The 26,228-nt window shown below is 36.0% G+C and overlaps 1 protein-coding gene across 1 annotated transcript in view; it reads left to right on the top strand.

Annotated features, from left to right (window-relative positions):
- DHX36 (DEAH-box helicase 36) overlaps positions 1-26,228 on the top strand; it is a 45,748-nt gene that overhangs the window by 16,315 nt on the left and 3,205 nt on the right. Inside the window, exons 10-24 of the mRNA XM_043875472.1 lie at positions 1,837-1,977; positions 2,446-2,548; positions 2,935-3,022; positions 5,644-5,699; positions 7,697-7,761; positions 8,492-8,635; positions 10,836-10,953; positions 11,895-11,993; positions 16,570-16,743; positions 16,885-16,971; positions 17,912-17,995; positions 20,560-20,659; positions 20,753-20,843; positions 23,529-23,649; positions 25,888-26,040. Of these exons, the coding sequence (XP_043731407.1) occupies positions 1,837-1,977; positions 2,446-2,548; positions 2,935-3,022; positions 5,644-5,699; positions 7,697-7,761; positions 8,492-8,635; positions 10,836-10,953; positions 11,895-11,993; positions 16,570-16,743; positions 16,885-16,971; positions 17,912-17,995; positions 20,560-20,659; positions 20,753-20,843; positions 23,529-23,649; positions 25,888-26,040 (1,624 nt within the window). The remainder of the gene's footprint in view (positions 1-1,836; positions 1,978-2,445; positions 2,549-2,934; positions 3,023-5,643; positions 5,700-7,696; positions 7,762-8,491; positions 8,636-10,835; positions 10,954-11,894; positions 11,994-16,569; positions 16,744-16,884; positions 16,972-17,911; positions 17,996-20,559; positions 20,660-20,752; positions 20,844-23,528; positions 23,650-25,887; positions 26,041-26,228) is intronic.

Below are 26,228 nucleotides of genomic sequence, written 5' to 3'. Positions count from 1 at the left end.
TTCAAGGAGAAAGCTCTCAGGGTTTTCATGGGGGAAAGTGGGACGGGACAGAGAATGGCTTACAGTACTTTGGTTACTGTTCTGGGTAAGTGAAGAGTGTGTAAGGCAGGGATAGCCTGGACAACTCAGGAAAGCAGTGAGGTCGGCAGGGCAAGGAGGGAAGTGTGTGTCAGGGAGGAACGCATTAAAGTGAAAGAGGGTATGTTGGTCTTCCATGCTCTGGTTATATCATCAGTGCTCATAAGTTTTTATGCTCTCCCTCCTCAGTTCCACTTTCAACCGTGTGTCCCCGTTTCTTAACCATAGCACATTGACCAGTTGTTTTCTAAGGTAATAATAGGCAACAGCCTGACAGTAGAAACAAAGATTCAGGGATCAGTAATCTAACATGACATAAAGATGAATTGCTTTCTTAAGGTCTCCAGAAGGCAGTGAATGTACACAGAATTGTAGTTAAGGGGTGTCTCTTGAAGCAACAGGCGGTATCTGTGCACTTGTTCTGTAGCCAGCGAAAGAGGGGAGGTGAAGTAGGGTGGTCATTGGATAGAAGTTTTCAGCAGAGGCCCCAGCTATTCCTTTTCCAGAGGAAGAGCTGCTCTGCAGAGAAGTAGGAAAGAAAATAGGTGAGATATTATGCTGGGTTGTGATTGGGTCCTTGGGGAGGGGGCTGAAGGTTACCTCTGGTCCTATAATTGCTGGGAAGGGAGCCAGCTGTGGGTCCATCCTGCTGACTAGATTAATCTCTGTCTCAGGTTGCCCTACCTCATGCTGGTGCCTCTCTATGTATCGAAGACTTAGGGGAGTCCTGGGTCACAGGTACTGAATAGGGAAGGGGATTGATGAACTCTTTGGGGTGTCTGCTATGTGTCAGGCACTGTGCTTTATCCCTTTATCCCTTCTTTTTCATTCTCATGTCAGTACTTAAAAGAGTATTAATCTCTCAAATAAGAAAACGCAAAGCTAGAGGCTTATACCTTGTCCAAGGTCACATAGCTAGTCAGTGGCGGAGCACGGATGTCAGTCCCATCTGTCTGACTCACAAAGCCCATGCTTCACACCCCCCATTCTGTCTAGATGCTCTCATCTAGGTGAGCTCCGAGGGGCTTTGCGGTTAAAGAATAGGTTTATCTTTCTTTGTCTCTCTCCACTCCCATGCCTCTCACACCTCACTTATGGTAGGTGACATGCAGTGCAGCATGGTGAAGTCAGAGCGTAGCCCTGGACTGACTTGTAAGCCCTCTGAATGCTGATTCTGGCTCTGCCATTGTCTATGTCTGAGACCGAGCAGAACTAAGTAGTTCTCAAGCATGAGTCTCCGGATCTACAGACCATGTTATAATTACACTGTCTGAATTTCCTGGGGCACTAAATAAAATTGCTGGATGAGCAGACCCCAGCCAGACCTACTGTATTCACATCACAAGATATAGGATTGAGGAATCTGTTTTATAAACTCCCCAGGGAATTATTTGTGCCCAAGTTTAGAAACCTCCTATATTCAAAATCTGAGTCTTCTAGGCAATTGTTAACTATTATTTTGAACCTATATTAATGTTGACTTTTGATATAAAAGTAAATTCAAACTTACAGATTGTAGTTACTCTACCACTTAAATTTTTATTGCTGAAGATTATCTAGAGCTTTTACATATTTTGATAATGATTTTAATCTAAAATGTTACGTGTTCATATTTGTAAATAAATTTAACTAGCATTTACTAGAAAGTATCGTGAAGATGTTCTTTAAAATTTCTTTTTAGAATCCTAAAAAGTCAGAGATATTAGTGAAAACCAATTTTAAGTAAAGTGAAGCTATTTAAGAGTATTTTTATTTTAGATATGTTCCAGAACAAAAAGAACACAGATCCCAGTTTAAGAAAGGTTTCATGCAAGGGCATGTGAATAGACAAGAAAAAGAAGAAAAAGAAGCGATCTATAAAGAACGCTGGCCAGGTTATCTAAGGGAATTGAGACAAAGGTAAGTCTGTTTTTGTTTGAAAGTGAGAACATAGTAGCTGAATGACTAAAACAAGATGCAGGTTTGTCTTGACTTTGTATGTATTTAAGGGTAGCATTGTTGTTTAGTCACGCAGTGGAGTCCAGCTCTTGTTATTTAGTCACTAAATGTAGCCTGCTAGGCCTCTCTGTCCCTGAGGTTTCCCAGGCAAGAATACTGGAGTGTCATCTACATTGGCAGGCGGGTTTTTTACTGCTGAGCCACCAGAGAAGCCCTGAGGATAACATTTTGAGTCTCATGTTCTAGCTGTATACTTTACTGATTTGACTTGTAAACATTATCATAATCTCAATATTTCTTTTTTTTTTAATATTTCTTTTTATTTATTATGTTTTCCCATTTGCAGATTGAGTTACTTTTAAAATTTTATGGTAAGTTAAACGTCAGGAAACTGTCAAGTATTTCATGACTTCATATTTGACTTGATAGGTATTCTGCAAGCACTGTAGATGTTGTAGAAATGATGGATGATGAAAAAGTTGATCTGAATTTGATTGCTGCCCTTATTCGATACATTGTTTTGGAAGAAGAGGTTAGTTTTGTTTTTCTTTAATTTTCAAAAGTGAAACATTTCAATTTCATGTCAAGGACTTGAAAAAATATTTTTTCTTAAATGCTTTTAAAAAAAATAATCTTTGGAAGAAATGGCTTTTGATACCAGGAGCAAGAATTTCAAAATACCAAATGATTTAGCAGTTTGACCTATTTGAAGAAAAGACTCAACAAATGAAATGTCTGGATTATAAATCCTATTTTTAAAAAGGGAACTTTAGTTCACTTTTTCTTTAGTTATAATTAGTAGCTAAAAGTCGTCTTGAGCTAATATAATTTTAATGAAGACTTAATTGTGCACAGAATTGTACTCTTATTGTATTTTATTATGTGATCCTTTGTAACAGTTATTTCCCCTCTGCACAGGATGGTGCAATATTGGTCTTTCTACCAGGCTGGGACAACATCAGCACGTTACATGATCTCTTGATGTCACAAGTGATGTTTAAATCAGGTATTTTAGAAATGTATTTTATTGCCATTCTAAGAATGGTACTTGAGTTATGTGTAGTCTGGTTATATTCTTTCATTTGAGCTTATTAGTCCAAGTTGAGTTTTTTCAAAAGTTGGATTTTTTTTTTTTCCCCCCTAAAGTTCTGGGTCAGAGATAAAGATGGTAGATACATAGTGAAGTTTCTTATTAGTTTTATGGTGAGACTGTTCTCCTCTCTGCCTAAATTTGCCCAATAAAATTGAGTCTTTGGTACCTGAGGTTTTTGTTTCTTCACTCACTTCTCGTTTAGTTGGGCAGAAAAGAAATTTGAATTTTCCTCTTAAGCCAGTATTTCTCAGCTCTAACTGTACAACAGAGTCACTCATGGCACTTCTTTTAAAATGCAGACCCAGATCACATCCTCATACCAAATATTAGAATGTGACCTGCCAAATGTTAGAATGTGACCTGAATATCTGAAGTTTAAAAAAAAAAATTCTCAGATGATCTGATTGTTTAATAGGATGTTTTGAAACATGCAACCTCTTATGTTTTAGAGAAATGCATTGGAACATTTTTCTCCTATGAAATTAAGTTATAGCTTTTTCCGGAGTCACTGTTAACTTTAGTAAAAATCAAAGCAAATTCCATTTAAGTGTATTTTAAAATAGTTCTGAATATGCTTCCTAGCCTTACTCTGTTGATGTGCTTTGATACATTTTATTTTTTTTAAAACACTGAAAAATATTTTGATCTAATTTTATTGGCTAAAATACTTTTTAAATCCCATCATGGTAATGCCCTCAAATTGTTCACTATAATAAAAATTATTTCCTATTCTCTCACTGCAAAAATATTTTTGTCTGGTTACCATGACTTCTCTATAATGAAATACTACTTTATGTTTTCCTCATCATTGGTAACTTCTGTATAGAAAAAGTATAGGTTGTGATTAAACTATACAACCATATATTTTTTTTTAAAACAGAAATATTTCTCTGGCTGAACCTTCCAGCTTTGGCCTTTCCTTCCCCCATCATAAACTCTATTATATGATCTACTTTTAGTTTTAAAAATGTGAGTGTGTATGTATTTTCCAAGAAAATGTAGAGATCATTTTGGAGGAAGTAGGGAAAGGGTGTGATATTAAAGATTATTATAATTGACTTCATTAGCTTCCTGATTTAATTATACTCAGGGATGGAAGTATTATAGTTCCACCACCAGCTTCAGTTCAGCTCAGTCATGTCTGAGTCATGTCTGACTCTTTGCAACCCCATGGACTGCAGCATGCCAGCTTCCCTGTCTAAACACCTGGAGCTTGCTCAAACTCACGTCCATCGAGTAGGTGATGCCATCCAACTGTATCATTCTCTGTCATCCCCTTCTCCTCCTGCCTTCAATCTTTCTCAGCATCAGGGTCTTTTCTAGTGAGTCAGTTCTTCGCATCAGGTGGCCAAAGTATAACCACCAGCTTAATTTCTTTTAAAGAAAATCTTTCAAAAATTAAACATTCCTAATCTTTATCATCATCTGATAACCCAGTCCATAATCAGATTTTCCCATTTTTTTCCCCCCAAAGTATCTCACAACTAGCTTGCTCAGACTGTAGAAAAAGTCAGACTGATAAATCGTTTAGTTTTAGAACATCACTCCCATCTTCCCTTCTTTCCCCATGGTGGAAAAGGCTAGGTTCTACTTTCTGGAGATGTCTAAATCTTTATAGTATCATTTCATTTGATCATCTTTTAATCCTGTTTTCCTGCCAACTGGAAGTTATATCTGAAGGCCTGATTCAGTTTAATTAACTTGATTGAGTTAAGTCAGAGTGGATGTATTTCATACTGTGTCACAGAGATAAGTAGTCGAAGGCATTCTTTGTTAAGCACTATTTGACAGCTTTTTACAGTTTAGAAGGGTCACAGAGGCTGTGGGAAACACTGTATCTCCTGAATAACAGCGGTTCTTTTTTTGGAAAATGCAACTACCTAGGGTCTTCTGGACATTCTTGTTAGAGATTTAAGTTAGGTTGCACTTTGGTAGCTATATCTGGCTGAAATTTACCTTTCTGTAACACTCTCTCCTTCCCATTACAGTACTATATCAAACTGACTGTTGACTGATAATCATGAGTGGGCTTGAGCAACTTCATTTTGAAACTTAAAACTTCCTATATACCTAAAAAATTATTATTTTTTAATGTGGGTGACTTTTGGAATATACTACATTTTACCAGTGCTATTTCATTATTTTTAAGTGGATGTGGGAATTTAATAAGTAATTTGCTTTAAAATTTTCTTTGATTAAAGTAGGATTACCCAAAGTCTACAAACGTATTCACCCATATTAAATAAAATCCTTTGATCTTTAGTTAGTGGTGGGAATGGAGTTAATGTTTTGTTTTGTATTTTTTTTTATATAATTTGAAAAGGTTGCTACCCACTTTTCAGCATTGTATAAGAATTTAGAATTTGCAGAAAAAATATTAAGAATATAAAATGTATATACTTGGTGTGACTGTACATAGGAATATAAATTAAGAATTAATGTGACTCAGCATCTGAACTTACTGTTCCATGTAATTTTTATGGAATTTTCTGCAGCTTTTTATCTTAAAGTTTAATTTTCTTCTTAATTTTCAGACAAGTTTATTATTATACCTTTACATTCTCTGATGCCTACAGTTAACCAGACACAGGTATGTTGTTAAATTTATCTCTCAAACTGAGACAAGCTTTAAGGACTGCTTATTGTATGTTTTGTTTTCTTTTATTTTTGAAGGCACATTTTAAAATAGTAATCTGTACAAAAAATACTTCTTTGAGAACCTTTGCAAATGAGTCTTCAGGGAATGACTGTACAGAAATTTGGATAAGAGGGTAATCTACGAATCACATTAGTTTCATCAGCATTAGGGGAACATTTAAAGGTTGCTTTTATCAATAGCTTATTTGGGTTTCCTGAATAAAATAAAAAGATATGTGAAAACCAATAAAAATAATTCAACCTAGGAGTGAATAATCTATGACATACACAGTTTGATACTGAGATTTTGATTTAACAGAATTAGTACATTTGTAGGCATGCGATTTCAGTGATGTATTATTAATTATGGTTTTGGATGTTTTGACTGTCAGATTCAGGGATCTCTCTAGTTAGAATGAACAGTGCATTCCCAAAGGAAAGGTAATTTTCTACTGTGTTTACAGGCCCTGGTAGAATGAGATGGGTCCATTTTTCCACTCCCTTTGTAAGCAATAATATAGATATTTTTAATTGAGAGCTTTTTACTGTCTCTGCTGGTATGATAGTTCTGAGTAAGGCTCAGCTAGCTGGAGTGGGTACAGTGTGCACGTCTGAGGGACGAGAAGAGGAAAGACAGAGCCCTTGATCCCAAAGACTGAACAGAAGAGCATCTGGTGTGGGAGTACTTCCGTCGCTCATGCCCTAACTGTGAAATATTGAGGTTAAAATTTGCTAGAGGATATGTGACTAGACTGGCAAACATCATTTTCTCTTATTGCCATTTTTATAAATGAGACAAGTTTATGCTGGTTTCTTTTCTTTTCTTTTTTTTTTGCTTTTCAGCCAAGTGGTGTTTACCATCATGGCGTAGGGTTTATTATGTGAAGGGGATTTTTTTTTAAGTCTGTTTCAGTCTCAGTAGCTGGTATACGGAGAAGGCAGTGGCACCCCACTCCAGTACTCTTGTCTGGAAAATCCCATGGACGGAGGAGCCTGACAGGCCACAGTCCATGGGGTCGCTAAGAGTCGGACACGACTGAGCGACTTCACTTTCACTTTTCACTTTATGCATTGGAGAAGGAAATGGCAGCCCACTCCAGTGTTCTTGCCTGGAGAATCCCAGGGACGGGGGAGCCTGGTGGGCTGCCATCTGTGGGGTCACACAGAGCCGGACACAACTGAAGCGACTCAGCAGCAGCAGCTGGTGTACAGTGGTGTAGCTGGCTGGCGTCCATTCTGGTGACTGGGCATGTGCCTTGTTGGTTGCTGTCATCTGTATGTCTGTGCATGCTCAGTTAATCAGTCGTGACTGACTCTTTGCAACCCTGTGGACTGTAGTCCGCCAGGTTCCTCTGTCCATGGAATTTTCCAGACAAGAACACTGGAGTGGGTTGTCATTTTCTACTCCAGGGGAATCCTCCCACCCCAGGGATCAAACCCTGTATCTCTTGTGTATCCCCCATCAGCAGGTAGATTCTTTACCACTGAGCCACCTGGGAAGCCCTGTTTTTATCTGTATAGTTTTTAAGTAATTCATAATTCTTTACACTTCTGTCCCTCTCCCTTAAAAAGTTTGACAGCACAGTAAAATGTTTGCATTCTGCAGCATTTGTTAAAAATTTCTTTACCATATTTAAATATCAAATTAATAATTTTGTATACTACGTAAATATCTGTACATTAAAATAATCTTTAAATACTAACCTTTCATTTGAAATCTTGTTTGTGATAGGGTTTTGATATCTATGGGAGATTTGGTTTACCAAAAGGGAATTTTGTGATAATGAAGATGATGTATAAGATATAACTATATCTATAAATATTAGATGCATATGTCAGTGAATGAACAAAATTGCTAAAAGTGAACAGTACTTGAAGTAATTACTTTAATTGCAAGAATGGATGTATCAGAAATTCACTCTTGGGATTTTGATGTATGTATTCTTGCAGGTGTTTAAGAGAACTCCTCCTGGTGTTCGGAAAATAGTTATCGCTACCAACATTGCAGAGACTAGGTAAAAATTGTTTTTTAATTACGAACTACTAGTGATTACATTTGTTTTGAGCACCATAATAGTTAACATATCTTAGTCTTTTTTCTACAAAATACTTTGTGATTTCTTTAAACCTGTTTTAATTTAGTTGCAGTGAACATGGGTTTTTGTTTTTGTTTTTTTTAAACCTATACTAATGTTTTAGCCTCCTTAGAAATAGGCTTTTAAGTGATTGTTTTAAAGCTTCCCTAAAGAAGCATGGGGACTGAGGTCAGTACTTCTGGTTGGGAGTAGAATTGATAGAATTGATTGATTGTTTGGTAATCAGTTTTATATATATATATCTATATATACTCTTTAAAATCACTCCATTGGAGGTACTAATATACCAGTACAGTCATTGCAACAGATGGTTCTGCAGAAGCTGGTGTTAAATCATGGCACTGGAGGGCTCACAGAGCTAGTTACAGAAGTCCTCAGGCAAGCTGTGAAGTTGGACTGAGGGCAGATAGGAATTGTAAACATGATCTGTAAAATGGGCCCTGTGTGCTGCTACTAAAGCTGCTGATACCGCCTGTGATGTGGTGTCTGATCCCCATTTGTCAATGTGGAAGAGTGGTGAAAATCCTGAACTACTGAAATCAAGTTGATTCGATAAAAAGTGTTTTAAAATCCCTATCTGTAGATCTGGTATAGGCTAATATGCTTTAGATGTGTTTTTAACAATTTTTGTGTATTTGTTTCTAAACAGCATCACCATTGATGATGTAGTGTATGTAATAGATGGAGGGAAAATAAAGGAGACGCACTTTGACACACAGAACAACATCAGCACGATGTCTGCTGAGTGGGTGAGCAAAGCCAACGCCAAGCAGAGGAAAGGCCGAGCTGGAAGGTAAGATCACAGCTTTGAAGCCTTTACAAAAACACCAAAAATTTTGTGTACCAAATTTATTTAAGGAAGTTCCCTTTCATCATTTTAAAAACTTACTGCAGCATGTTTGTAGATGGGGGGAGTCATTTTAATCATAGTTGTTTTGGAAAAAGTATGTCAGGTTTTTTATTTTATGATTTTTCTACCTCTAATTCCTCAGTCTGGTTAATTAAAGTTAATATTCTTTATCTTATTAGCTATATTATCTGTGATTGTGTTTTTCTTTTTTTAAAAAACATATTACTAATAATGATTGCTGTTAATAATACTTGAATGTCAGATCATCCTCTAGACACTATACACATTAACTTGCTTAATCCTTCCCACAGTGCTATGAAGTAGGTTATTATCTCTATTTTGAGGGTAAAGAAACTAAGGTATAGAAAGATAAAGTCATCTCTTGAAAGTCACACAGCGTTAGAAGTAGCAGAGCCAGGAATTTGAATTTAAGTAGTTTGGTTCCACAGCATGGGCTCCTAATCACTACACTTCACAGCTGTACTGGTTTTTCACTATGAGTTAACCAAGGAAAGTACTTTTTCCCACTTACGTGATAGCATAAGAAATAAGAATACCTTTTTTTTTGGTTGCCCATGGTCTTTTTTGTGGTGAGCAAGAGCTGCTCCTCGCTGACGTGCATGCGCTTCTCATTGCGATGGTTTCTCTTGTTGGGGAGCACACGCTCTAGGCGCACGGGGCTCGGGAATTGTGGCGTGTGGGCTCCGGAGTGCAGCCTCAGTGGCTGTGCACGGGCTTGGTTCTTCTGCAGCTTGTGGGATCTTCCTCGACCCGGGGACTGAACCTCTATCCTCTGCATTAGTAGGCGGATCATTATTCACTGTACCACCAGGGAAGTCCAAAACCTCTGTTTTAATGATCGGAGAAAAGATTTGCCTGTAACACAAATAATTGCACTTATTACTTGTTTTAATGCATACTTCAGAGTATTTTACACCATAACTCATGAGTGATAGAATCATGTCTGAAGTTTGAAGAGTTTTTATTTTACCTCTTACATGTAGAAAAAGATTTCCCTTAATTTTTAGATTGTGGCTTAGGTAAGGAAAGAGGAGTTCAAAAAAAATTTGACAGACCATTTATCAGCGTTTTAATAAGTTTATACTACGTATTTAAAGCTGTGACTCACTTGTTATAATGTTTGCAGATTATTCCAGTATAACTTACATCAGGTAGTTTATTGGATTATGCAGTTGGTGCTCTTGAGTCATACTCCTGACTTCGTCCAAGAAGTGTACCTTCTACTCTATTAAGAGGGGATAATTTGATTGGGAGCCTAGCAAGATTAGGGTTTCCCCATGCAGACCAATCAGTAAACGTAAAGTATTGCATTTTATAGAATTCTTCATCCCCACTAACCTGCTGAAAGTTAGTTGTGGAACTGCAGTGTTTTTGTTGATGTTTTGTCTTTAATTGAAGTATAGCTGGTTTACAGTGTTGTTTTAGTTTCTGGTGTACTGCACAATGATTCAGCTTTTCTATATATATATAGTATTTTAATTCAAATGGAAAATAGTCCCTTGCGGGCTCTGTGATACAAATTTCTTTTAGCAAAGCTAATTAAGACTGATAATTATTTTGAAGGCCAGTGTAAACTGTATTTATTATGTGGTCCTTGGTGGAGATCCTATAGATAATGGGTCCTCTAAGCCACCAGATAAGCCCATCATTCAGATCAGTAGATGCAAATAAGGAAAAAAATGTTTCCAACATCTCTCTGAGAGCTCACTAGATAGCACATACCTAAGAGCTTTTAAAATAATACAGACGGGCTGGCATAATACAGGGTTTGTTACAGAAGACGCTCACAAGGCCCAAAGAGATTAACCTGTGTATACTGCTGATTGTGTGTCTACCAGTCTGAAATCTGTAATAGGTAACCAAATTATTGGTAGGAGGGAACCTTGTCTTTTTTAGAACTAGGACTTAGGATTAGTGGATTTAAGCTTATTCAGAACAGATGAGGAAAAGGAATATATGAATAACAATGAAGTAACAAGTAAATTAGTTATGATGTGGCTTGTAAGAAATAGATATTGACTGCTCTCCCTGCCTTTTCTTTTCTCTGGAATTCTAAAAAGTCACTGATAATACTTACCCCCATCCCGCCCACCTTGTTGTTGGTTTTTTTTTCTTTTTAAAGAGTTCAACCTGGTCATTGCTATCATCTATATAACGGTCTTAGAGCAAGCCTTCTAGATGACTATCAACTGCCAGAAATTTTAAGAACGCCTTTGGAAGAACTTTGTTTACAGATAAAGGTAAATTAAGTGGGAGAATTAAATAAGGTTCTAGTTTTCCACATGTTTTATAGAGGAAAGTAATATATTAATCTGCCAGAAAGAATTTAGACCACCATTTGTTTTTGTGTTAGTACAGTTTGACCCCTGAGCAGCCTGAGGGTTACACTTGCCAGTTATCCCTTCTCTGCCTCAGAAAATGACTCATCCAAGGGTGGGCCACTGAAACAGCTTGGTTAGAATTGGGACTCAAACCCTAGTTCTGTTGGTTCTACATGTTATGCTTGCTTATTGAACACAAACTTTCCCCTGCACTTAGTTAATTTAAAGGTCTGTAAAACGAAAATGCAAGTACTATATTTATTGCAAAAAAAAAAATCTGCGTAGACATGAACCCATGCAGTTCAAAATTGATAAACTGTAAACTGTTTTTAAGCTTCTGTCATGTGTATATTAAACAGTTTTTAATTACATACTGCTCTAGAGCCAGACTATCTGGGATTGAATCCCAAGTCCTGTGGCAAGCTAGTTATTTTATATTAGGCAAGTTATTTAAATTAACTTCGTGAAATTCTTAGAACAGTGCCTGGCACATGGGAATTGTTCAGTAAATCTTAGGTACTGTCACTACATCTTAAGATTCCCTCATTATAAACTACTTACCTTTTTTTTTTAAGCATCATATATTTGATAAAATTAGCCACCTTATTTTGAAGATAATCAGTAATCAACTTGTTGAGATTTTAACCAGCTACTTCTCTCATTAATAGAGTTAGTGGGTGTTGAAAGTAGTATGTTGGCCTTTAAACATTGAGAATCACAAACATAATTGTAACTTATTCTGGTAAAATAACTAACTGGAAAATTGTGTATAGGTTTGATGCTTTATTCAAGTGAGTGACACGGGGAAGACTAAATTCTGTCCATATATGACATGTTTACTTATATTTGTCTCCCCCCAGATTTTAAGACTAGGTGGAATTGCTTACTTTCTTAGTAGGCTAATGGATCCACCATCGAATGAAGCAGTGTTACTCTCCATAAAACACCTGATGGAACTGGTAAATTTGTTTTGTTTTTTCAATAAATCCTAACTTAGATTTAGAGTGTTTAAGTAAAGCAAGCTAATTACAAAATTTACCCTTGATTACTGCAAAGTAGGCCAATGAGTGTGCAGGACCAAATTGATTCACTATTTGGCTGTTCAGCTTTAAGTATGAAATAAGTTATAAAATGATACTGTTGTGATTTTCTTATCATACTGGGCTCTTTCCACACAAGTTTTTTCATTGTAGGCATGACTTAAAATTACATAAAAATTTGGAAATCTTTCCATTTCAATCTTTTAAAACTTTCGAATCTTTCAGTTTCCTGTTTTGATCCTCTTCACTTGTATTCTTGAAAGGAATTTGGTCGCTGTATTCTGTTCTTTCTGATTTTCTTAGTTTTTTATAGCTTTGTCAAATCTAAGCAACTTAATGACAGTATGGACATCTTATAAAGGCAGCTCTTCTGTTTTTGAAGGAATGCTAACAGGTGACTTTCCCAGAATAGATCCCACTACCTATCATTGTTTCTCTTAACAGCTTTTGCCTTAGTTTATTTTATGAAGGCAGTGTTTTGAGGAACAGGCTTCATTGTCTCAGGTGCCCACTTAGTTGGTAGTCATCCCTATACAAGACCACGTTGAGAAGCCGAACACTACTGGCTGTAAGTTAGTGCCCTAAGTAGAAACAAAGAACAGAACTGTGCTGTCCAACTCAGTATCCACTAGCCACAGGTGACTATTTAATTAAATTACAAATTCAGTATCTTGGTCATACTCACACATTTTAGAAGTTGAATAGTCACATGGGGCCAGTAGTTACTGCATGAACAGTGCAGAAATGACAGTCCATCAGTGCTGCAAGTTCTGTTGATTAGTGGTGGGCTAGAGGATGCTGCTGGGTGTATTTTACATATTTAATTTTTTTTTTTTTTGAGTCATCTGTGTAGATAGTTTTGGGAATTTGGTCCATATGAAAACATTGAAATAAACTTGAGAGTAATAAGTTGTTTAAATGAAAAGTATTGTAACTGATCTGACCATTTTTGTTTGAATTTGGGTTAGATTAGTGAGATTGCTGATATTTTAGGGAACAGTGTGGTTTTACTGACTTTAAAATTAAAGTCTTCCCCTCCAGATTTTTCTCTAATAGAACATAGCAATAGAGAGCTAGGTGGTGATCAGAGAATCAACTTAATTGTGGTAGAGACAAATGACCAGAGGACAGCTGGAGTCTGAAGCCAGAGTGGGGTGACTTCCTTTCTCCTGACTGAATTTAAGCACCAGTCTTTACTGAGCCATTTGCAGGCAACAAAATTGTGAAAAGGCCTGGGACATCCTTGCCAACAGTAGGGTCTGAAGCCTGCATTTTGAAAAAACTTTTTTATTGTGCAATGCAGAATGCCCATCCAGGATAAAAGAGCAAAACAAAAACCATCCAGCTTAATGATTTATTACACAAAGTGACCACTGTTATTTTTATTCATGTCAAGAAGTTAAGAACATCTCTGGGATACTAAAAGGCCACTGCCTACCCTCTCCCATCACTCCCTGAGTCTCAAAAATAACATCTATCATAACTCTTTAATGGTAGTCTCTTGCTTTTCTTGATGATTTTACCAACCAGAATACATCTCTATAAAGAGCTCGATTTAATTTGATCCTTTATAAACTTTACAGAAATCCACATAGGATGTTGGGACTTTTGGAAGAATGGGGTTCTGAATTCTTTCAGTGAACATTGTGAAATTCATGTGCATTACTGCTTTTAGCTGTAAATAGTTCATTCATTTTCATTTCTTTATATGGCTACTGAAAGGTATTTTTGGTTGTTGTTTAATCGCTAAGTTGTGTCCGCCACTTTTGTGACCCCATGGACTGTAGACCACCAGGCTCCTCTGTCCCTGGGTTTTCCCAGGAAGGAATACTGGAGTGGCTTGCCATTTCCCTTCTCCAGGGGACTGAACCTGCATCTCCTGCATTGGCAGGTGAATTCTTTACCACTTAGCCACCTGGGGCTTCCGGTGGCTCAGATGGTAAAGAATCTGCCTTCAGTGCAGGAGAACCAGGTCTGATCCCTGGATCAGGAAGATCTCTTAGAGAAGGGAATGGCTACCCACTCCAGTATTCTTTACTGGAGAATTCCATAGAGGAGCCTGACGGAGCCCATGGGGTTGCAAAAGAGTCCAACACAACTGAGCGACTAACACTCACACTTTCACCTGGGAAGCCCAAAAGGCATTTTGCTTATTTCCAATTTGAAGCAATTACATACGCTGGTAATGAATATTCTTCAGTATTCATTGTTTCTTAGTGTACATGTTTAAGTATTTCTGATAGGTATATGTGTAGGAGTGAATTCAGTAGGTAATGCCCAACCATTTTCCAAAGTTGTCAAACTACTTACACTCCTACCAGGGCCAGTGGTAGGTGAGCATTCTCGTTGCTCTATAGCATCCCCAACCTATAGTCTTTTATTCTAAGCATGTTGATAGGTATGTTGTAGTTTAATAGTTTCAATTTGCATTACAGTGAGTACTGTTAAATTTGTATGCAGCGTTTCATGCTTCCAGCCCATTTGGATAGTCTCATTTGTAAATTTTTGGTGCCAGTTTTTCTGTTATGTCATAGGAGGTTATTATATATACTTTTTGTGTTCTGTTGATCTGAGCCTTTTGTCAGTTGTGTATTGCATATGTCTGTATTTTTACCTTATCACTTTTTACTAGTGTTTTGGTGAATAAATTCCTAATTTTAATGTGAAATATATATCAGTTTTTTCTTTATTGTTACTGCTTTATGAGTCTTTATCTACCCTGGAGTCATAGTGATAATACTGTTTTCAGTTTTTCTTCTTCGTACTTAGAAATAGAATCCATGTGCAATTGGGGTGTGTGTGTGTGTGTGTAGGTGAGGTAAGAATCAGTTTTTAGATATGTGGGACAGTTGACTGAAACTGTTAGAAGGAAGTTTATCCTTTTCCTTCTCTTTGTTCTGCAGTGTTGTCATCAATCAAATGTCTATGGGTTTGTCCATTTGTAGGCTCTGCTTTATTCTGTTGATATGTATTTTTCTTGAGCTGCTATCACACTGTCTTAATTATAATATTGAGTCTTAACCAAGCAAGAACATGCTCTTTCCCATTGATTTAGTTATTTAATCTCTTGGTATTTCAGCATTTTCTGTGTATCATACAGATTGATGTCTTGATTAGTGGTATTTTTGGATTCGAACTTCAAAATTTTGCATTATCTTGTGTGTCTGCTATACAGAAATCAAGTTGGTTTTGAATGTTGACCTTGTTTTCATTAATGCTGTGAAACCCACTTATTCTCATAACTGTATGTAGATTTTTTTGCGTACAATCACATCTGTAAATAATTAGAATTTTATTTCCAGCTGTCATCCAGGATCCTTAGTACAATATTGTGCAGAAGTGATATGATAGTATGCATTCTTATGTTCTTATTCTCAAAGGAAAAGCTGTCAATAATTTCATTGATCATGTTCTTTGAAGATTTTTTTGTGGAAACTCAAGGAAGTTTCTATTCTTAGTTTATTTGATTTTTATTATGCATGGATAATTTTATTATGTATGTTTTTATCAAATACCTTTATTTCCTCTAATGAGATTATCCAGTTATGCTGCTTTTTATGTTTAATTTGTAATGTATTGAATTACATCAGTTTTTCAAATATTAAACCAACTTTCATTCCTGAAAGAAACCTAACTTGCTGTGATTCAATTTGCCATTGTTTTAAGTTTCTCATGTATAAGGTAATTTAGTTTCCCTTCCTCCAGATGTCCCTGTCAAGCAGATACCAAGATTATGCTAAACTCAAAAAACAGGCTTAAAAGTTTTTTTTTTTCTAGTCTCTGAAAGAGTTTTTGTAAGATTAAAGCAATTTCTCTCATAAACTTTTAGTAGATCTCAATATTGGCTATATTCCCTGTGTTGCACAGTACACAGTCCATTAGTTTGTGCCTCTAATTCCCCTGCCCCTGTAACAAACTCCCAGTGGGTTGGAGGAGCAATATGAGTTTTATCTTTTGCTATTTTTGTTGTTGTTCAGATTTTGTCATTTTGAATGTGTACTTACTGGACATTGTGTTTATAGAGGTCTTTGTGGATAAAAACTTGGAACTTGGGGTGATAATTTCCTGCAGAGAGGATTCATGTTGCCTCCTCTGGGAAAAGATGCTCCAGTGTTGTTCACCTCTCTAGACTTCTTTCTCTCCCCAATTACTGGACTTGTAATTTTTGTAACTCTTTTGTAAAAGAATTTTGTAATTCTTTTGTCAGTGTCTTTAGGGCAGCTTTTCTTTATCTTATTGAATCCTGGCTAATACGTTATTTCTCATTTTTCTTCTAACATTTATAGTAAAGCTGAATTGTGAGTTAATTGTTTTTTTGTTTAAATCAGTTTCTAACCTTTGCTGACCTCAAAACTAATATTTTGATGATGAGAACTAAAGCTGAACAATATAAGGGCATTTGGACATGAGTAGACTGTCACCTTTTTTTTTTTAAAGCAAACTAAAATATGATGCTTTACAATGTCTGTTTTAAACATAAACTCTTACTTCACAGAATGCTTTGGATAAACAAGAAGAATTGACACCTCTTGGAGTTCACTTGGCACGATTACCAGTTGAGCCACACATTGGGAAAATGATTCTTTTTGGAGCTCTGTTCTGTTGCTTAGACCCGGTACTCACCATTGCTGCTAGTCTCAGCTTCAAAGATCCCTTTGTGATTCCACTGGTAAGAAGTATACAAATAAAAAGCTAGGTTTTTCTTTTTTTTAACACAGGGTAGTTATTTGCTTAGATACACTTTTTATTAGAATGCCATTCTCCTTTATATACCATCAGAGCAATTTAAGCTGCCTTCATCTGTTTTAAGGGAAAAGAAAAGGTCGCAGATGCAAGAAGAAAGGAATTGGCAAAGGATACTAAAAGTGACCACCTGACTGTCGTGAATGCATTTAAGGTAAAATGGACATATTTTAAATTTAAATTTTTTAAATATGTGTTATAGTTAACAGGAATGAGTTAGTGAGTGAAAATGTTTAAAATTAGGTGAATATTTGAAAAAAAATTATATACACTTTCCAATTTTGTGATAGTGCATTATTACATTTACCCTTTGGAAGAAAGTCTGTTCTTTGTGTTTTGATAACAGAGCAAGTGAACAACTTATTTTAAAGCATTATTTGCTATTATTCATTTCCATATTTGTCTTATTCACATTTATGACAGGAGCTTCTTTCCTGTTCATTAATAAACTATACCTGTATTCAGATTTAACATTTTGATAGAGGATCATAATCATGTATACTCTTCAAGAAAGAGAGACCTTTTCTCTTACAGCCAGGCTTATCTGAGGATAAACATGCCTCATCCATCTTTGCAACATTTAAGTGTAATTTGGGGTATGGAGACAACATCTTTTTATTGTAGTTCTAGACTCAGTTTCCTGTTATGGGATTGTTTATGTATTTTTTTTTGTTCCTTTGAGCTAATTCAGTATTTTTCCCCCCTCTTCCTTCCTTTTCTAACTTAAAGCAAAACATATTTGTGAAGGTGAAAATATATAATAGCATTGAAATTTGCCTAACAGGTTGTTCTTTTTGATTAGTACATCATGTGCAGAATGGTGCTGTTTTATGTAAAATGAACAGTACATTACTTTATAACTTGCTCTTATTTGTGTAAAGAAAGGTCTGTAAATTTAGTTTTGCTTACCTATTAATGACTAGGATCATGGGGAGTTCATGTTTTTGTAGTTTGTTATTTTTTAAATTATTTGGGTTTTTTTACAGAGAAAATTAAAAATCAGAAGGTAAGCATTGTTACTAAAATAAAGACAAACTAGTAAGTAATCTTTGCTTTGGGGAATAAAATTAATACTTTATTTCTTTGCCCCCTAGGGATGGGAAAAAGCTAAACAACGTGGTTTCAGATATGAAAAAGACTATTGCTGGGAATATTTTCTATCTTCAAACACATTGCAGGTAATGATGAGTGTTTTGAAGTAATTCTCATATATGTTAGATTAGGGGATATATGTATCCATTCTGTATGGTCAGATCTATACCAAAATGTTAATTGTGAATTTGTCTTGTGAAGTTGAATCATACAGAATCATAGAAAAGACTTTATTAAATCAACTGCTGCTAATAGCACAAGAAAAAGATGTACAACATAATAAAATAATGGCTAAGAGAAGAAACAAGCCCAGAGTTTGGCAGGAAAACACAGAAGCTCGTTTACTCTTTCTGCACCCATCCTTTAGTTGCCATTTTGAGGATTTGTTCTAAAATTTTCACTGATACTCCTAAAATCTGTTTTAAACTCAAATAGGGCAAGTATCTCTTTTTAAACTTTAGATAGGTATTTTTATCCTGAACTGACTTAGTATAGTGAGAAAACACTATTGGAGACACTTGTGAAACAGAAGAAAGTAAACAGTTAAGGCAAATGCAACATCAGGCACTGCAATGAACTAGAGAAGTGATCTCAAGCCAGCAGGCCTAGGAATATCCACACCTTTTAGGCTGTGTGGCATGAACTCTGGTAATGGACATTTAGCAGATCTACAAGGCAGTAAAGAATCCAGAATCCAGCATATGTAATTAAATGTGCCCAAACATTAACAGAATTAAAAGAAGGGTAATGACAAATTGTGAAAGATAATACAGCCAATGGATAAAAGAAGGGAACCTGGCATATCTCAGCAGAAAATACAACTGTTTCATAGTTAGAAACAGTTGAAGAATGCGGTTTCAAGAAAAGAAAAGAAAATAAACCAGTAAAAGGAATGAAAAGATTGCTGAGCCAAGAAGACAAATTGAAGGCCATAGCATCATAAGGAACAAAATGGGCAGCCTTTTAAAACAAAAGATTACCTAAAAGGAAAGCTTGAGATAATCACAGCCTGTAGATGCAGCCATGAAAGAAAAAAATAAAGCAATAAGGAAAAAGGTCATAGACAGGAGGACAGCATTGATCTGTCATGAAGGTAACAGGTGTCTCTTCATAGAAAATCCAGGAGTGATTGAATACGTATTCAGAGATATATGTAAGAACATGTCCCTTGAGTAGAAAAAAAATGAAGTGAACTACAGTATGAAAAGATAGTTAAATCCAGTGTTACTTGAGAATACTATATCCTGTCAAGATACTAATTCAAGTATAAAGAAAAATGACAGGCATTCAAGAAAGCACTTGAAATAGACACTCATGAACTGACCTTGAAAAACTTACTGAGAGTAAAATGCTGCGTATTAAGAGGTGAATCAAAAAGAATTTAGGAATGGAGAATACATGCTGAGTATACATTGAAATTATTTAAATATGGAAAAATGCAAAATGGTGTTGAGAATTATGGATATAGAAAAATAAAAAACAGTATTGTCCTGAACAATATATAATAATGGTGAGAGAGATCAGGAGGTGGCCTGGCGATTCAGTTGTAAGAGAAATTAGGTAGGAAAACTAAGGTCACACAATTAATAGAAAGGATATATATTTAAAAATGACTTGGGACTTCCCTGGCAGTCCAGTGGTTAAGACTCTGAGCTCCCAATGCAGGGGACCCAGGTTCAATCCTTGGTCAGGGAACTAGACCCCACATGCCACAACAGCGAGATCCTGCATGCCATGGCTAAGACCTGGCGCAGCCAAATAAATGATTTTTTAAAAATAACTGTATTTCATAATCTATTTTAAGCTCACAGACTTCTTTGTTAAATATCTCTTATGATTATAAAAATGTTACATTCATCTAATTCAGTTTTATTTCTGTTTAATTGCCTTAAATTGAACTAAGGGTAAATGCTTTTAATAAAACAGCTTCTGTACTGTTATTGCAGTTAAGATGGCATTTTTGTCCAGTTCTGATGAGTATCTGCAATATTGTTGATTTAATGATATTTCTGATGGTATTGAGATTAGGGAAGTCTTTTGTACTTTGCTATATTATTTGAATGCTTTTTATAACAAATCATGTATTATTTTACTCATGGTCATTTTCTTAAAAACAAGAAACAGGCCTTAAGCTTTTTTACCAGGATGTAACAGTAGTTCTCAGTAGTACATATGTGAATGTTATTTTACTGTATGCTTTGCTGTATTTCCTCCCCCCCAAAATATGGGGTGGAGAGCAATTTTGGAAATTAGTCTTTTTGCTGAATAAAAGAATTCTTAAACATCAGTTGTTACTCCCTATAGCAGGCAAGCCTTTTGTGTAGAAGATCGGACGATAAATATTTTCAACTTAATATACACATGGTTTCCGTGGCAGCTGCTCATCTTTGCCATTGTAATACAAAAGCAGCCAAAGATAATACGTAGACAAATGGGTGTGGCTTCGTTTCAATAAAACCTTGTTGACAGAAACAGATTTTTATAAATTTGTAGTTAACTATCCCCTGCTGCAAAACATCACATTTTTGCAAGAGTATTTTGTAAAGCAGGCAAAGCTCACCATGAAATTTATTTATGAGTGCACGCTTTATAACCCCTGTAGATTTGTGTGAAAGGTATTCTAGTTCTGTTTGTTACTGTTGCTCCCTAGATGCTGCATAGCATGAAAGGGCAGTTTGCTGAGCATCTTCTTGGAGCTGGATTTGTAAGCAGTAGAAATCCTCAAGATCCAGAGTCTAATATAAATTCAGGTACAGCAGGAAATACAGTGTAAATAACTTGCTGCTGTTGTCAGTTGTATCAGTAGTTTACTTTTTTTTTCCTCTACCTCTCACCCCAAATAGATAATGAGAAGATAATTAAAGCTGTCATCTGTGCTGGTTTATATCCCAAAGTTGCTAAAATCCGACTAAATTTGGGTAAAAAAAGAAAAATGTAAGCATTGAAGATTATTATAATTACTTATAGTTCTCTTAAACTTTTGAAACCATCTACTACAACATGGCTTGTATTGTACATTTGTTCTTACTTGTAGTAGGACCCTATTCTTTACTTTGGCTATTTAAGGGAAGGCAAACTGTTTACAGTAGATACCACTGTTCCTCACTGCATATCCTGGAGTCTTTTCCTTTGTCACCCAGTATTTCACAAAGAATATTAGTAATGCCACTGTAAATGTGCTTCACTGGTGGCTCAGATGGTCAAGAATCCTCCTGCAATGTGGGGAGACCTGGGTTTGATCCCTGGGTTGGGAAGATCCCTGAAGAGGGCATGGCAGCCCACTCCAGTATTCTTGCTTGGAGAATCCCCATGGACAGAGGAGCCTGGTGGGGTACAGTCCATGGGGTCACAAAGAGTCAGACACAACTGAACGACTAAGCACATAAATATGAGAATAGTAAGCCAGATGTTAAAAAGCAGTGTCTCGGTGGAACTTGCTTTGGAGTAGATTATGTTTCAGGATTTTTTTTTTTTTTCCTCTCTCATGAAACAGATAATCTTGTACTTTAGCTCTTTGGATGAAATTGTGGGGGTTTTACCTATTTTGAGAAATAAAGTATAGCTTTAAATATAGGTCCAAACAGAGTCAGCCTCAATAGTAATTGGAGACAACAATAAGGCATATTTTTGCCCGGTAAGCTCACTCATTCTGGTGAAGAAAAAAGAGAAACTGAAAGTCACCTATGGCTTGCAGTATATGAGTTGGTGTCAGACTTTTGGAAGACACTTTAATATTAGGTATCAGCAGTCATTAAAATAGTCACCGGCCCAGTGGTTTAATATGTTCTAAGAAAGTCATTCCAAATGTTTTTTGCAAAGTATATTGTAAGCAACATAGATGTCTAGTAGCAGTGGGAAAATTATGGTTTTATGAGACCATACTGTATGGCATTTCTGTAAGGTGTAAAAAAACATCATTGTATATTGGCATAAAATATTTGAACTAATGTTAAGTGAAAGAGTTGGTTGTTCTATACACATGAAAAAATATAGACCTCAAAGATAGCCTAAAGTGCAGTTGTTGTTCTAGTGCCGTGGTTCTCAGCATGGGTCATCTTTCCTTCCCAGGGACATTTGACAGTTTCTGCGGACGTTGTGGTTTTGTAACTGGAGACGTATGTGTTACTGGCATCTAGTACATGGAGGCCAGGGGTGCTGTTAAGCATTCCACAATGCACAAGTCCCCCATAAGAAGGAATTCAGTAGTCAAGAATGCAGATGTTGAGAAATCTATAATGTTGTACCTGAGAATAGGGTAACATGAATGTTGATCATTGTGATTGGATTATTTACATTTTAAGTGATCTGAGTATTTTTTGACTTCAGTACTTTTTCAAATTCTTCATATATATCCCTAAAATGTACAGGTAGCTTAACATGTTACAGGTAGCTGAAATATTTGGAATACATTTTGTATATCCCTCTGCCATCCTGGGAAGACTTTATGAAGAAAATGTATCTTTGGATTGATGCTTTGTTTTGTAAAACGTGCAGGGGTCAGCATATTTTGGCATACTGGCTGAAAAACATCTTTGTAAATTTTTGTTGAAACACAGCCGTGCCTATTCTCTGCCTGCTTACTAGCTACATTAGCAGAGTTGAGTAGTTGTGACAGAATGCCCCCAAAGCCTAAAATACTTTGTCTCTGGTCCCATATAGAAATAGTTTGCCAAATCCTGCTGCTCTAGTGATGTAGGGTTGCAGGATGACATTGGTTAAATTGACTGTGTGGTGAGGAAAAATAATTGATTTTATTTTAAATAATGGTTCATGACTATGATGATTTTATGGATCCCTAAAACCATTAAAAAGATACCCTCAAAAACAGAGGAAGTATTAATGGATTATCCCTTTATAATATAATCACCAATGATTATATAAAAATACTATCTCATATCTTCTTGTTGAATAATATTAACTAAAGACTCCTACAAATTGAGGTGAAATCCTTAACTATCAAAGGAAAGACCCCCTAAGAATGGAGAGACTGTGCTGGAGCTGTGTATGTTTATTCCAAGTATTCCGGTTTTGAAATGGGGCTGGAGGGTTCAGTGAATGTGAGGCCATTTAAAACATATTTTAGAATAGGTTTTTAAAAATCAGAACTATGTTTTAAACAGAATTCTCCGGTTTTTAATTTTACTTGTCTGGGTATGTAACCTGTGGATTTTTTTTTTAATTGATCATTCCATTTATTCCGTAAATGGAGGACAGTTTAACAGTTTCATGGTTTATCAGTATCATGATTTACAGTAAAATGTACAGACTATTCTGTTGGTCTGATTCACTTAGAATTCTCTCAGGTATTTATTTCATTCTTTGTCTTTTAATGGTGTATATATTAACATAATTAGGGAATATTTTGTCACTTTTCTAATATGTTGAGTAATTATACCTATAAGAGGATTTGTTTTATGATTTAGAGTGTTCATATTTATCTGATACTTTTCCATGTCTTATTAAAATAAAAATTCTCTTTCCTTAAATATAAGTTTGGAAATATATAATGCAGAAATAAGCTAAACTCATCTGTGGAGTTTCTTTTGAATCTGGGATGGTTTGAAGTCTCCAGAGTGTTTTGTTTTGTTTTTTTAAACTACATTTTAACTTTTTTTAAAGGGTGAAAGTTTACACAAAAACTGATGGAGTAGTTGCTATTCATCCTAAATCTGTTAATGTGGAGCAAACAGAGTTTCACTACAACTGGCTTATCTATCACCTGAAGATGAGGACAAGTAGTGTAAGTGAATGTATAAAATAGCCATGGATCTGAATAGCAGTCTTACTGTGTTTTTAAAATTGTTTAGTTTTCATAATTACAAACAAAACTTGTTTTCTTTAAAATATTTTTTTTAATTGGAGGATAATTGCTTTACAGTGTTTGGTGGTCTCTGCCCTTCATCAGCGTAAATCGCCTGTAATCATGCATATATATCACCATCCCTCTAGGGCATCACAGTGCAGCAGGCTGGGCTCGCTGTTCTCTGTAGCAGCGTCCCACTCCTTAGCTGTTTTATACTGGGGAGGGTGTACATGCCAGTGCTACTTTCTCAATTTGTCCTGGTCACTCTTTCCCCCACTGCGTCCACGAGTCTGTTCTCTACATCTGCATCTCCATTTCTTCTCCGTAAATAGGTGCATCAGTACTATTTTTTTAGATTCTGTATATATGCGTTAATATGTTTGTTTTTCTCTTGACTTACTTCATTCTGTGTAACAGGCTCTCGGTTCATCCACCTTACCACAGTTGACTCAAATTCATTCCTTATTATGACTGAGTCTTTTTTTTTCCCCCCATTTATTTTTATTAGTTGGAGGCTAATTACTTTACAGTATTGTGGTGGTTTTTGCCATACATTGACATCAATCAGCCATGGATTTACACGTATTCCCCATCCCGATCCCCCCTCCCACCTCCCTCTCCATCCCATCCCTCTGGGTCTTCCCAGTGCACCAGCCCCGAGCACTTGTCTCATGTATCCAACCTGGGCTGGTGATCTCTTTCACCCTTGATAATATACATGTTTCAATGCTGTTCTCCTGAAACATCCCACCCTCGCCTTCTCCCACAGAGTCCAAAAGTCTGTTCTGTACATCTGTGTCTCTTTTTCTGTTTTGCATATAGGGTTATCCTTACCATCTTTCTAAATTCCATATATATGTGTTAGTATACTGTATTGGTGTTTGTCTTTCTGGCTTACTTCACTCTGTATAATGGGCTCCAGTTTCATCCATCTCATTAGAACTGATTCAAATGAATTCTTTTAATGGCTGAGTAATATTCCATAGTGTATATGTACCACAGCTTCCTTATCCATTCGTCTGCTGATGGGCATCTAGGTTGCTTCCATGTCCTGGCTATTATAAACAGTGCTGCGATGAACATTGGGGTGCACGTGTCTCTTTCAGATCCGGTTTCCTCAGTGTGTATGCCCAGGAGTGGGATTGCTGGGTCATATGGCAGCTCTATTTCCAGTTTTTTAAGGAATCTCCACTGTTCTCCATAGTGGCTGTACTAGTTTGCATTCCCACCAACAGTGTAAGAGGGTTCCCTTTTCTCCACACCCTCTCCAGCATTTATTGCTTGTAGACTTTTGGATAGCAGCCATCCTGACTGGCGTGTAATGGTACCTCACTGAGGTTTTGATTTGCATTTCTCTGATAATGAGTGATGTTGAACATCATGACTGAGTCTTATTCCATTGTATGTATGTACCACAGCTTCTTTATCCACTTATCTGTGGATGGACATCTGAGTTGCTTTGTCCTAGCTGTTGTGAACAGTGCTACAATGAACATTGGGGTGCATGTGTCTTTTTGAATTGTGGTTTTCTCAGGTTATATGCCCAGTAGTGGGATTGCTGGGTGATCTGGTAGTTTTATTCCTAAGTTTGTTAAGGAATTGCCTAAGTTTTTTTTTTTTCCCGATAAGACTTACAATGTCCTCAAGCAAATAACCTGTACTTTTTAATGTCTGCAGGTTTGTTGTGATTGATCTTTCTATTTTAATTAATAGAAGGTTATTTGATTTTCATAATTTTCTTTCAGAGCCTATTTTTCAAGAAATACTGACATGGTATATAGGAGTTCACAGTGTATGAAGAATTTTATTGCCTTGCCAATATAACTTATAAATACTGGTCAGAATATTAAGTGGGAATTAATATATAAATAAAAAGAGCTTCAGCTACATTATTGTTTTGGTTTTATCACTTAGAAAAATACTTTGTTTCCAGAATAGTTTTACTGATTGAATCGAAACAAAAATATAAAACTACTTTGTAGTCTGAAGTAATGAAAAATGACTTGTTTAAAATTATATTTTTTTTAAATTAGTCTGTGATTACACTGACAGGATAATAATAATATCTGTTTTAGAAGAAAAACACTAATTGATACTAGTGATTTTACTGGATTAATGTGACAATAATCCTTTCCAACTCCTTAATATATTAACTTGCCTTAATTTTCTTTATAGATATACTTGTATGACTGCACAGAAGTTTCCCCATACTGTCTCTTGTTCTTTGGAGGTGATATATCCATCCAGAAAGATAATGATCAGGAAACTATTGCTGTAGATGAGTGGATAATCTTTCAGTCTCCAGCAAGAATTGCCCACCTTGTTAAGGTGACTGACTTTACATGATTGTCTTTGATTCTGCATGCAAGTTTGTATACAGTGTTGTGTTTTTATCTAAGTTTGTACATGTTACATTAAATATTTCTTGCTTTATTTCAACAGACGAAATTGTGTTGAGAAATCGATTTATAGTTTTTCTGAATTGGTTTTTGAGATAGTTACAGAGCAACCATTCT

Source organism: Cervus elaphus, chromosome 19, assembly GCF_910594005.1.
Source record: "Cervus elaphus chromosome 19, mCerEla1.1, whole genome shotgun sequence".
Lineage (NCBI taxonomy): Eukaryota > Metazoa > Chordata > Mammalia > Artiodactyla > Cervidae > Cervus > Cervus elaphus.
The sequence above is the reverse complement of the archived record's forward strand: the minus strand, read 5'-3'. Positions and strand labels throughout refer to the sequence as shown.